The sequence below is a fragment of the Bubalus bubalis genome, chromosome 5 (genome assembly GCF_019923935.1).
Source record: "Bubalus bubalis isolate 160015118507 breed Murrah chromosome 5, NDDB_SH_1, whole genome shotgun sequence".
Taxonomy (NCBI): domain Eukaryota; kingdom Metazoa; phylum Chordata; class Mammalia; order Artiodactyla; family Bovidae; genus Bubalus; species Bubalus bubalis.
This window is the reverse complement of record NC_059161.1, coordinates 74,643,227-74,657,000: the sequence shown is the minus strand read 5'-3', so window position 1 is coordinate 74,657,000 and position 13,774 is coordinate 74,643,227. Positions and strand designations below refer to the sequence as shown.

General features: G+C 41.3%; 1 protein-coding gene across 4 annotated transcripts in view; it reads left to right on the top strand.

Moving 5' to 3' along the window:
* Positions 1 to 1,250: 1,250 nt before the first annotated feature.
* The window catches only part of LOC112585126, a 52,896-nt gene continuing 40,372 nt past the window's right edge, over positions 1,251 to 13,774 (top strand). The window contains exons 1-8 of one of the 4 annotated variants that reach the window (XM_044943218.2): positions 1,251 to 2,050; positions 4,961 to 5,083; positions 6,840 to 6,910; positions 7,391 to 7,415; positions 8,874 to 8,944; positions 9,397 to 9,421; positions 11,075 to 11,148; positions 11,606 to 11,630. In XM_044943218.2, coding sequence (XP_044799153.2) covers positions 2,023 to 2,050; positions 4,961 to 5,083; positions 6,840 to 6,910; positions 7,391 to 7,415; positions 8,874 to 8,944; positions 9,397 to 9,421; positions 11,075 to 11,148; positions 11,606 to 11,630 — 442 coding nt within the window. In that variant the 5' untranslated portion in view covers positions 1,251 to 2,022. Of the gene's footprint in view, positions 2,051 to 2,173; positions 5,084 to 6,839; positions 6,911 to 7,390; positions 7,416 to 8,873; positions 8,945 to 9,396; positions 9,422 to 11,074; positions 11,149 to 11,605; positions 11,631 to 13,774 lie in introns of those variants that run through there. The other 3 variants (XM_045165760.1, XM_044943220.2, XM_044943219.2) reach the window with 3 other exon arrangements.

Here is a 13,774-nt window from a genome sequence, read left to right as displayed (position 1 = left end):
ACCACATGTGCTTTACAAAATACTCAGTTCCATTTATGACATTATCAGGATATTTCTACTCTATATCATTTCTGGGGGGAAATTTCTATCATTATCCTAAAAAATTAATTAGTCCATTTTGACAAACATCTTTAGAAATATTCAGAATTGTTTAATAGAAAAGTTTGTCTTGAAACACCTGCTTTTATTTTCTTATTTATTAAAATATTTTTAAAGGAATACTTAACCTTTAATAAGAATACTAGTCATAACATCCTTCCCCTCTTCCTTCTCACAAAGAAAATAACAAAAATATTTAACTTACTGATGTTTTTGAAAATAAATGTCTTCTTGATATAAGTAAAAGTAACCATAATAAAAAGACACTGATGGAATTCCTTTGTGGCCCAGGGGTTAAGAATCTGCCTGCCAGTGCAGGGGACATGGATCTGATCCCTGGTCTGGGAAGATCCCACATGCCGCTGAGCAACTAGCCCGTGCACCACAGCTACTGACCCAGGGCTCTAGAGCCTGCGAGTTACAGCTACTGAAGCCTGTGCACCTAGAGCCTGTGCTCCACAACAAGAGAGCAGTTCCCCACTCAGGACTGCTAGAGAGAATCGAGCACAGCAATGAAGACCCTGCCCAGACAAAAATAAATAAAATGTAAATTTTTTAAAATGATAGTGATAAATAATAAACATACTTGCTACATAAGACAAAACATTCATTTTTGTGAGAAGAATTTACAGGGCTCCAAATAAAGAATGCAACTCGATATATTAGAGGTGAAAAACTTAATTTTGTTTATAAGGTTAAATCTTACACTTTGTTTCCTCTAGGGAAGTCTGGGGACTCAGGAAGAGTAGAAATGGATGGAGACTGTGCTGGGGTGGAGTGGGCACACAGTCAATATTGTAAGACCTTTAGCGGGACCCTTAGACTAGGGGTTAGAGGTCATGCTCCACCAACGGAGCATGTCCTCACCAGAGTGTGGTGAGTGTGGGGCAGAGGCCTTCTCTATGTGCTATCCAGGCCTTCAGGCCTCAGGACAGTCGGATGAGATGGGGGCCCAGGACAGCTTGGGGACTGTGTCCCACAGAGCCCCAGAGCGCTTGCCACAGATGCCCATAGGCCAGATCCAGGCCACAAAGCAGCGAACCTCTTCCCAGTCCCCACCTCCATGACCTATTAGCTGCAGAGGTCAATACAGGCGTGGTCTCCGGAGTCCTGGGCAGCTGGAGGATCTGACCCTGGCTACTAAGGTAAGAGTTCACCAGCTTCTGTCTCTCCATTCCCATTTCCACACTTGGTCCAGTGTTGACCCGTTGTCCACCCCTAGGAGGTGGCAGGAGGTTGGGTTGGTGTACAAGGATCTTATACATCATTACTTCAGGTTCGCCTCTGTGGTTGGGACCTCATGAACAAAGGCTCTGACACAAGAATTAACCAGACCACTCCCTCAGCTTCCCTAGAAAATGGTTTTGCTGAGAGCTTTTGCGGAGCTCAGGTTTTTTGTTTGTCTTTTCTCCTTGTGTGGCCCTGCAGTAAGGCATTCTCTGCTCCAGGCTCCTGATTCTTGGTATTGTTTGGCCTCACTGTGTGTTAGGAACACAAACTTGTGATCAGTACCAAGAGGATATTCTAATCAAGAACAGAATCTCTTTTTATTCTCAATGTGTTAGCTTTGTCCCTTTTCACCCTGACATGTTCACTATCAACTATCTTTGGGGGCAGGACATTTTCTCTCATATAAATCATTTTCTTCATCAGAAAAGAATATGTGACCCTGAGATTCAATTTTTGAAATTAAATCCTTACTCTGAAAATCCCAGTTTGCCCATAGAAACACACTTTCTGGGCAGTAGCACTTTGGACTCATCCTGTGCAGAGTCCAGTTCACTCTGAAAGTTCTGTGATGTATCGTCGCCATGGTAATGTGGTAATGCACTTTCTGCATTCTGTACCAAGTGCCAGTTAGTGAGCTGAGAGGTTCACATAAGGTACAAGTAGAAGGGCTCACCTTCAAACTAGAGTTTGAAAATGGGAAACCTCAACTGCTGTTGTGGAGGTAGGTTTCTGCTGATCCCCTGAATGCTGTTCCTTCAAATGGGCTGGTTAACTTTGATGAATTTTCCTTGTCTTTTTTTTTTTTTTTTTTCTTTTCCCTCACTCTAATTTACCTACAGAGCTATAAATGTGTTTTATACTTTTGCTTCATTCCTTAAATTATATTTTGATTCTTTGGTCAGCTGGCTGCCTTAAATATCTTCCTAAATTTAGAATGTTTGAATATTAATTACCTGAAAATGTACACAATAATTTAAGAACAATTTCTTGAATATTCTTATGATGTGCTATAATTTAAGAACAATTTCTTGAATATCTTTATATGACAGACATTGAAACACATTGTTCGGAAGATGTTGACTCATGATATAGAAAAAACCACTACTTAAATTGTTGTCCCAGAATAGTTATCTAAAAAGGTATATGTAAAACTGTTGTAGCTGGAGCTAGTCCACATGACTTTCTCTAGTTTCTTCCAACCTACAGAGGTTGTCATTGAGGAATAAGAAGAGAAACATCATCTTCTAAATCTTTACTCCAGGATTCCTCTGTTGTATTATTGGATACTTTCTGATGTGTGTTTTTGCTGATACAGAACTTTGCTACACATATTAATTTTTACTTCAAAACTGCTTTCCAAAAAAATAAAAATATACAATTTCGCAGTGCCAGTTTTGTACACATCCTAGCAGAGAACAGATGGAAAGACCTGAAGCAGGAGGTCTCCCCAACAATGGACATTACAGGAAAAGGAAATTACAGCTCAACTCTTCTAAATGTTGCTGCCCAAATATACAAATACTAGCAGTGTAAATCCAGAGACTTTTAAAAAGGAACGAAACTGGGGTTTATGGTGGGATTTCCATGGGTTGATATGGACAGGATCACTGTTTGACTGGTGCCCGGGAGTTTGGTCAGATGGGGCAGTGCTGTCGGGTTAGGGAAAGTGAAGTTGCTCAGTCATGTCTGACTCTTTGTGATGTCATGGACTGTAGCCTACCAGGCTCCTCCATCCATGGGATTTTCCAGGCAAGAGTACTGGAGTGGGATCGAACCTGGGTCCCTGAATTGTAAGCAGACACTTTACTGTCTGAGTCACCCGGGAGGTCCCAAGTCGGTTTAGTAGGATAAACATTTGGTCACTGAGGGAAGAAGAATCTTTCTGTTGATCCTCAAGGAGAATCTTGGGTTGCGGTCTCCAGGCTGTGAGTATCAAGATAATTTTCAAAAAGAATATGGGGCTCTGTTGTCTTCCACTCCAAGGTCTAGAGCATGATGAGGAATTGATGAGGTCAGAATTTTAGTGAGGACAGACTTGAACTCCTGCCCATTCTTAGCTAGCCCTTGGTCCAGGCTGCTCAAATCAGTGCTCAGATCATCTGTGAGACTTTGAGCATCACAGACTTATTTAAGCCATGAAAGCCTAGAACAGATGGCCACCTCACCTCACATTAACTGCTCATCCAGACTTAGTCAGTGGAAGGGAAACTAATTCTTGGTAAAGCCATCATGTGGCCTTTGGTTTAGAAGATTCTGAGCACTGAGCAACTTGGTGGCCAAAGAGACCACTGGCCACTTAGCAAGGTAACAGCTGCCTGTGAGATGGTTGAGTGTGTGAAGAGGCTGGGGAGGATGAAAAAGTTGGAATCCTGTGGTCTTTCTGAAGGGCTTTGCTCAGAAGAAACATGTATTTTGGATCAGGAGCTGAAATATAGAGACAAATGGTAGAAGGAGGATTTGAGTTCTTTCTGGGCTCAGGCATCTTCTCCAGGGCATCAGCTCTCATCCACAGAAAACTAGGGGGAGAGGATTTTGAGGGGGGATGAGCTCCTGGTTCAGGGGTTCAGCACAGGTCTCAAGGGTGCAAGCATCTGTGTCCTCAGGGAACCAACTACAGTCCTGTCCCAGATCCACTATTTATCATCATGTGACTGTTGGAAAGTCACTTGATCTCTCTAAATTTCAACAACCTCCAAAGTAACATATGTGTTACAGCCCCTACTTTGTCCTCCCTTCCTCCCCAACAATGCTGGGTGTCAGAGGAGGTGATAATAGATACTCTCCATGAGAAACCTTGCTTCTGTGAAAAAGCTGAAGAATACGCTTCCATTTCCACTTATTGGAGCCATCCAGATGCCCCCTTTGCCTTCAACCACTACTAAAGGTCCACCTTATTCTTGCCATCATTCAAGGTTGAACACTTACAGAGCAATTATGAAGCACCATTCCTTTACTTTTCTATTTATTCATTTGTCTATATCTATTTATTAATTTGGCTGCATCGGGTTTAGTTGTGGCACATGGGATCTTTGTTGCATCATACAGATCTTTCGTTTCAGGGCACTGACTCTCTATTTGTGGTGCTTGGGCTTAGTAGTTGCAGCCTGTGGGTTTAGTTGCTCTGAGGCATGTGGGGCCATAGTGTTCCAACCAGAAATCAAACCCCCGTCTCCTGCATTGCGAGGCTGATTCTTAACCACTGGACTGCCAGGGAATCCCTCCTTTATTTTTCTAATATTTTACCTGTATTTAATCATTCTTGGCCTCATAATACTAAAAATAGGCCATATTAACATTTCTCCTACTCAGGACAGGGAACTGAGGCAAAGAGGAAACCATATGTCTTTCCCAAATACCTGCTTCTCCTAAATGGGATTTGAATACAGTTCATCAGTCACGGTCACCATGCTCTGCTGAGCTTCTGGGTCTCAGTTAAATAGAGATATTTGCCTGAACAACCAGTCTGTTGGGTGCCAGATGCCTAGAAGGACCTCCTGGTCCTGCCTCTTGCTAGGCATCTGCTGAGGAAGGGGACTGGAGGACTGAACTGTGGGTCAATTGTTATTAGTTTCCGGGTGGTCTTCTGCCAGCAAGATGTCAACAGCTCTCTCCATTATAATGCATTTCCCAGGATGTTATCCCCGGAAGACCAGAAGGAACACTCCCAAGAGGTCAACATCCACCACCAGCTGGGTCAGGAGGTTTCGTAGTTGGCCACGAAATAGGGTGCACCCTACAACTGACACAGTTGAAGGTACCGTGGAAATTTTCTCATTCAGCTCACTTAAGAATAGTTATAGTTTATGTTTAGTGCCTCATATTTAAGAAAAAAAACTGTGAAATATTAAGCAATGTTCTTCTTTTATCTCATGTGTTTAAACTGAAACTTACTATATCTGTTGGTACTGTTTTAACTATGGGAGGAAAGCATTTTAAATTCAACATTTGCTTCATGCTTAAGAGTGGAGATGGTCTCTAGCTATGGTTTGGACACTAGCTAATTGTTTTAACATAGGCTGTGATATGTTCCTCCCTGAAGACATGTTTTAGGATTTCTTTAAATTATTAGACTTTATTTAGAACAGGATTAAATTGACATAAAAGTTATACAGATAATACAGAAAATTGCTGTATCCTATCACTTCAGTTTATGCTATAATATGATACTCACAGATAACATATATGTGGTCCATTTATTACAATTAGTGAGATAATATATTTTTAGTAATTAAAAGTCCATAGTTCACCTTAGATTCACACTTTGTATTGTTACCTTCAATGATATTTTAAATATGCACAATATTATTTATTACCATTATGGTACCATACAAAAATCTGTACACTAATGTTCACAGTGTATTATTAGCACTCAAATGATACAAACAACCCAAAGACCATCATGTGATGAATGAATAAAAGAAATATGATATATACTCAGAATGAAATATTATCCAGCCATAACAATGAATTAAGGATTGAAATATGCTGCAAAATGGATGGACCAGATAATACAAAAAATGTATTATGGTTAGTGAAATAAAGCAGGCACAGAAATAAAAATATTGCATGATTCCACTGGTTTAAAGTACATAGGATAGGCTAACTCACAGAAACTGGAAATAGAAATTATACCAAAGCCAGGAGGCAAGAAGGAAGGTGGATTATGACTTAATGGGTACAGAGGTTGTATCAGAACTAAAGAAAAAGATTTAGATGTAGATGGTGTTGATAGGTACACAGCATTGTGAGTATAGAAAATGCTACATAACTTTTTAATTCTTAAAAGTTATGAAAATAATAAATATAATGTATCTTTGACCACAATGCTCAATTGCTAAGTTGTGTCTGACTGTTTGTGAGCCCATGGGCAGCAGCACACCCGGCTTCCCTGCCCTTCACCATCTCCCCGAGTTTGCTCAAATTCTTGTCCATTAAGTGATTATGCTATCCAGACATCTCATCCTCTGTGGCCCCTCCTTTTCCTCTTTCCCTCAGCCTTTCCCAGTATCAGGGGCTTTTCCAGAGAGTCCTCTCTTCACATCAGGAGGCCAAAGTATTGAAGTTTCAGTGTCAGTCCTTCCAATGAATATTTAGGGTTGATTTCCTTTAGGATTAACTGGTGTGATCTTGCTGTCCAAGAACTCTCAAGAGTCTCTTCAGCAACAGCATTCTAAAGCATCAATTCTTTGGCACTCAGCCTTCTTTATGGTCCAGGTCTTACAACTGTACATGACTACTGAAACATAGTGTGATTTTCTGTTTACCTTTGTCAGACTGACAATTTCAAGTCAATCAGGTTCCCCTTAGTTAGAAAATTAAAAGCTCTCTGACTCATTTCTGAAATATCCATCTCCTTAGCCTTCCCCCACCCACTAGGAAGGCTGTCCAACAGATTTCAGCCCACACTGATTAACCACCCACATCCATACAGTTCTTCCATGTGTCCACCTTAACAAGGTCTTCCCGATCAGCATCACAGATATCCTGACAATCCCTCTATGTCCTCCTAGAGCTCCCTGAGGATGAGCTGGAGGAGCTATCCAATTCAAATTTGCAGGAAGAATCTCTGCCCACCTCTGTGGTAAGTGCCCCTTATTTATCTGAGATAATAGTGTTGCTTTATGACTTGACTTTTTTGCTGAATTCAGATAAGGTTTCAAAATATTCAAGACAGCTGATATAGTTTTTAATTTGATGGATGAATGTTGAGTCTTTCCTGGCAGATAACTTATTCAAAAGGACATTTTGAACAAATGACAGTGTAAATTAAAAACTGTAGTTGGGAGAAATTTCCTCCGTAGAAAATGTTCCTTCTTGAAATAAAAATTTTTAATCGCTGGTTAAAGTGGGCTGGAGAGATCTTCCAGGAAAGACTCCAGCCTTTCCCACAGGCGTCCTCTATGTTTTCTTTTGGGCTATGGACTAAACAACACTTTGAGTTGAACAAAGAAACAAACTCAAACCATTTGGTTTTATGAGAGCAAAATGAGAATGAAAGACCGGAATGCATAGTATTCAAGATGCTGGGACCCTGACACTGTTTTCTTCTCTCTATTCACAGGCATGCGGAGCAGCCTACGAACATGGTAAATATTCATGGACCGTTCCTCTGCTGAGGAACAATCTAGCTGATGAAGGTGGGGTTCTCTGACTGGCTCTGGTTGGAGAGTCACCCTGATGCTGGATTCCTACAGGGGGTGAGGGCTGGGGTGCAGAGAAGAAACTGATCTCAAAGAAAGAACAATGTCTGTGTTCAGTGATCCCTGAAAACAACTCCATCATTTAGAAGATTAGGGTTTGTGTGAATCAGGGTTGGGGGCCCATGTGTGGGCCCATGTGGTGTGACTGTGAAACTCTCTCTGTGTGTGTATGATTCCTCAGGAGATGTTTCCTTCTCAGACACAACAAGACCTTACCTGCCTTTGTCACTCAGCCTAGTCATGGAGCAAGGGGGTCCCTGAATCTCTATTTATGCCTGGAGGTACTGGCAGCTCCAGAGGTCCAGACTGTGCCCATCATTTTAAGGTGGGCTCAGTGATCATGAAACCAGGGCAAACACAGGTGTATTAACAGCTAACTTTGGCAAGGTCATTAGCATGAAAGTCACCTCTGGACTCACATCTTCCTGGTCAACTCACAGTTTCTGAGAGTTGTGTGGGTTTGTGTAGACAATTTAGGTCATATCTGTTGGTGTTAGTGTTCTTGATTAAAGAAGGAAAAAAGCAGATTATCATTAGGGAGAGATTTCATTGTATTGGGTGACATAAGCCTTACATTGATTAAACCGTGTAGCACAAACTCAAGGGAAGGTGTCAAACAGACCTGACATTGGAACTTGATAGTCAGCCTACTGACCATGACTTTTGTTGTAAATCTACTGCACAGTTGGGTCAGAGACACTCAGCACTCACTTAATGGTTTCTCTCCATAATGAACTGTTCCAAAAATGTAAGACTTCTGTGAATGTGGACAGCCTCTGACTCAGTGGACATGCACACATTACTTGGAAAATGAGGACTGAAAACAACAACAACAACAACACAGGAATGATAATAGCTATTTGGAAAGGTAGGACTGAATTCAGTCATCTAACAAGAATTTGCTTTTAATCCAGAACAAAGTCTCACAGAAGACTCGGTAAGTACAGTAAGCTATAATGGTGGATCCTGGGGAGGCCATGATCTAGGAAGAAATCCAGAAGACAGGAGAAGATTTAGAAGAAACTCTAAACAGGCAGGAGGGTCATGAGTCTCTGTCATTGAAAGCTGGCATGCACTTTAGTCTTTCTTTTTTCCCCAGCTGTTAGGGTTTCACTAGATAAAAGGCATAAACTCTGTTTCATTTCTTTCCTGTTCCTGTCTTTTGCTCTCCTCCTCCTCTGGCAAAAAAGATGATTCAACAGCAGCTCAGTCCATAGTTACTAACCTCCCTTACACATACACTCCATCACATGTCTCCATCAAAAAAAAAAAAAAAAAAAAAACTGCCGAGTGATTGATGAGCAGCCTTACCAGTGTTCCTATGGCTATTCTGTGTCCCTCTAGGTCCCCAGAACATCCTGGTGGTGGAAGTGCACCAGGCTTATGATGAGGAAGAGCCTCTGAAGAACCTGAAGGTAAGCTTATCTGTCTTTATTGGGATAATACTGTTGCTTCACTTTAATTTTTTTTGAGTGGAAACCAGTTATAGTAATCTGACAATGTATATTATCACTGATGTATGCAATTCCTTGTCTGGGGAAAAATTGAGGATGAGTCTATTATCAACACAGACTTGATTCTAAAGGACATTAATAAAATAACAGTATCCATTACTCTGTAGGTACTTTGCTCAGTAGAAAATTTTCCTGCCTCAAAAATAATTTTGTAATTGTTAGTCATATTGAAAGTGAGAGCTCTTACGTGAAAGAGTCCAGCCTTTTCAACAAAGGTCCTGTCTGTTTTCTTTTGGAGCCATTGACTTAAAGAGTTTTAGTCATCTAAGGACAAAAATTAGATAACAGAAGGCTTACCTAAGAGAATACATGATGCTGACACCTTTATATTGTTTCCTTCTTTCTAATCACAGACTTACGGAACAGCCTATGAACACGGTAAATATTCAGAGATTATCCCTTTGCTGAGGAACAATCTAGTTGTTGAAGGTGGGGCTGTCTTGCAGACTATATTTGAAGAGTTGCTCTAATGCTGGATTACTGCAAGGGGTGAGGCTGGGGGGTTCAGAGAAGAGACTGATCTCATGGAAAAAACATGACTGTAACTACAGTTTCTGGAAAAAAAACTCCATCATTTAGATGCTGTGGGTTTGTGTGAATCAGGTTTGGGGGACCATAAATTGGCACATGTGGTGAGATTTTGAAGCTCTGAGTGTGTGTGTTTCCTCAGTAGATACTGCCCTCAAACAGCACAAGTCAACTGTGAACTTTCTAAACACTTCTCATCACCACAGCACCCTCGCTATACATTACCTGATTCTTTCCCCAGCTCAGCCATTTCTCAAGTTTGGTTAATATTCATTTTCCTCAGTTGGAGATGGTGCTGAGAAAAATGGCCCAAGCTCTTGACCTCCTAAGTGGACAAGCCAAACAGAGAACCTAGGGGTGGTCCCAGTGTGACTACTCTGGACCCCTGACCTGCACTGACCACTCAGCCTTGAAATCCTAGTCATGGAACAAGGGGGTCCCTGTTGCATCTATATCCATGCCTGGAGGTACTAGCAACTAGAAATCCAGACCATGCCCATCATTATAAGGTGGGATCAGTGGTCATGGAACCCAGGGCAAGCATAGGTGAATTAATAGCAAACTTTGGCACAGTCATTAGTTTGAAAGCACCTTGGGACTTTCATCTTCCTGGTGAACACACATATTCTGAGAGTTGTATGGCTTTGTGTAGACAATGTAGGTCATTCTGTTGGTGCTAGTTTCATTGCTGAAACAAGGAAAAAAGATTATCATCCAGGAGAGATTTCATTGCACTGGGTGACATTACCATAAGCCCTACAATGATTAAACATGGTAGAACACACTCAAAGGAAAGTTTCAAATAGATCTCACAGCGGAACTTGATAGTTAGCCCACTGACCATGCCTCTTGTTGTAAATCTCCTGCACAGCTGGGTCCGACAGGGTCAGCGTTCACCCCATGCTTCCTCTCCATAATGAACTTTCCCACTAAATGCATGACTTCTGTGATTGTGGATAGCCACTGACTCAGTGGACATGCAAACATTGTTTGGAAAATGAAGACTGGGAAAAAATATTACATGACTGATAGAAGCTATTTGGAAAGATATGATTGAATTCAGTCCTCTTAACAGAGTTTTCTTTTAATCAAGAACAAAGTCTCATAGAAGACTAGGTAAATATAATAGCTGTAACTGAATTCTGTGGAAGGAGTGGTCTAGGAAGAAATCTGCAAGAGAGGGGTGATTTACCAGTAACTCTAAACAGGCAGGAGGGTCATGGATTGCTTTCATTGAAAGCTGGCATGCATTTTGGTGTTTATTTCTTCCACATCATTTAGGGTATCACTAGTTAAAATGCAGAAGCTCTGTTACATTTCTTTCCTGCTCCTCTCCTTTGCTTTTCATCCAGAAAGAGGATGATTCAACAGTATTTCAGTCCATTGTTACTAAACTCCCTCATGCACACACTATACCCCATGTCTCCATCAAACAAACAAAAATACTGAGAGATTGGGGAGCAGTCTCACCTGTGTCCTGACGGCTGTTCTTTGTCCCTCTAGCTCCCCAGGAGGGCCTGGTGGTGAAACAGCAGCGTGAGATCTGGGTTGAGAAGCAGCCTCTGAGGGCCCCGAAGGTAAGCTCACCCAGCTGCATCTGGGATAAGGGTGTTGCTTCACTTCTTCATTCCCATTCAGTCAAATACAGTCACAGTAATCTGAGGTATACATTATCACTGATGTATGCAGTTTCTTGGCTGGTGAAATATTGAGGATAAATATATTATCAACATAGACTTGATTCAAAAGTACTCTTAAGAAAGACAGCATCAGTTACTACTGTAGGTACTTTGCTCAGTAGAAATTTTTCCTGCTTCAAAAATAATTTTCTAATTGTTGCTAAAATTGAAACTGCAGATTTTATATAAAATACTCCAGAGTTTTCAACAGGGGTCCTCTCTGTTTAATTGTGGGGGTGGGCATTGACTCGAAAAGTTTTAGTTATCTGAGGACCAAAATCAGATAACAGAAGACTAACTGCAGAGAACACATGATGCTGACAGCCTCATTCTGTTTGCTTCTCTCTAATCACAGGAATCCGGAGCAGTCTTTGAATATGGTAAGTACTCAGTGACCATCCCTCTGCTGAGAAACAATCTAGCTGATGAAGGTGGGGCTATCTTGCCAGCTCTGGTTGGAGAGGCCCCCTGATGCTGGATTCCTACATGGGGTGAGGGCTGGGAGTGCAGAGAAGAGACTGATGTCCCAGGAAAGAACAATGTCTGTGTTCTGTGGTCTCTAAAACAACTCCATCATTTAGATGCTGTGGGTTTGTGTGAATCAGGCTTGGGGGGCCATGTGGTGGGATTTTGAAGCTGTGTGTGTGTGTCTTTCCTCAGAAGATATTTCCCTCTTACACAGAATAAGTCAACTGTGAAGTTTCTAAACACTTCTCATCACCACAGCACACTGGCTATACATTACCTGATTCTTTTCTCAGCTCAACTATTTCTCAAGTTTGGTTAATATTAATTTTCTTCAGATGGAGATGGTGCTGAGAAAAATGGTGCAAGTTTTTGACCTTCTAAGTGGAAAAGCCAAACTGAGGACCTAGGGGTGATCCCAATGTGACTTCTCTGGACCCCTGACCTGCACTGATCACTCAGCCTTGAAATCCTAGTCACAGAGCAAGGGTGTCCATGCATCTGTGTCCATTCCTGGAGGTACTAGCAGGTTGAGGGATCCAGACCGTTACATTCATTATAAGGTGGGCTCAGTGGTCATGAAATCGAGGAAAACCAAAGGTGAATTAACAACCACATTTGGCTCAGTCAGTAGTATGAAAGGAGCCTCAGGACTTGCATCCTCCTGGTCAACTCTCAGATTCTGAGAGTTGTGTGGCTTTGTGTAGACAATGTAGGTCATATCTGTTGGTGCCTGTGTCATTGCTTAAACAAGGAGAAAAGCAGATTATAATTGGGGAAATATTTCATTGTACTGGGTGACATTACCACAAGCCTTGCATTGATTAAACCATGTAGCATACACTCAAAGGAAGATATCAGATAGATCTCACAGTGGAATTTGTTAGTTAGTCTAATGACTATTACTCTTGTTACAATCTCCTGAACAGCTGGATCAGAGACAGTCAGTGTTCACCCTATGTGTCCTCTCCATAATGAACTGTCCCACTAAATGTATGACTTCTGTGAGTGTGAACAGCCACTGACTCAGTGGACATGCAAACATTGTTTTCTTTTAATCAAGAAAAAAATCTCATCGAAAATTTGGTAAATTCAAGAGCTACAAATGTGGATCTTGGAGAGGCAGTGATATGGGAAAAAAATCCAGAAGACAGGGGCCATTTAAAAGATGCTCTAAAAAGGCAGCGAGGGTCATGGGTCTCTGTCATTGAAAGCTGACATGCATTTTAGTGTTTATTTTTTCCCCATCATTTAGGTTATCACTAGCTTAATGCAGAAGCTCTGTTTCATTTCTCTCCTGCTCCTCTCCTTTACTCGCCTTCAACCAGCAAAGAGGATGATTCAACAGCAGCTCGTTCCATAGTTGCTAACCTCCCTCATGCATACACTCCACCATCCCACATCCCATTAAAAAAAAAGAGAGAGAGAATCATTGAGTGATTTGGTAAGCATCCTCACCAAGTGTCTTGACATCTCAGCTACTCCATGTAGCTAGCTCCCCAGGAAGACCTGGTGGAGGAACTGTGCTTTCTATAATCAACTGTCCCACTATACATATTGCCCCTGTGAGTATGGACAGTGACTGATTCAGTGTACATGTACACACTGTGTATAAAACAAATACTGATATAAAAATATGATATTATTCATAGTGGCTGTTTTTAAATGATAAGAATTCAGTATTATCAAATCGTGTACATTTGATTGTATTTAAAACACTTGATTAGTGAACTAATAGAATAGCACACTTTGCCCAGATTTGAATTCAGTCCTCTACAGAGTTCACTTTTAATCAAGTACAAAGTCTCATAGGAAACATGATGGGTGGAGTAGCAGCAACTGTGGATCCTGGAGGAAGAGTGATCTGTAAAAATCAAGAGACCATGGTAATTTAGCAGGAGCTCAAAGTAAGCAGAAGGAGTCATGGGTCTCTTTCATTGAACACATTTTAGAGTTTTCCTTTTTATAGAATGAATATTTCTTCTTGATTAGGTTCTTCCTAGCTAGAAAACCAAAGCTCTGCTTTCATTTCCTTCCTCCTCCTCTTTACTTTCCTTCC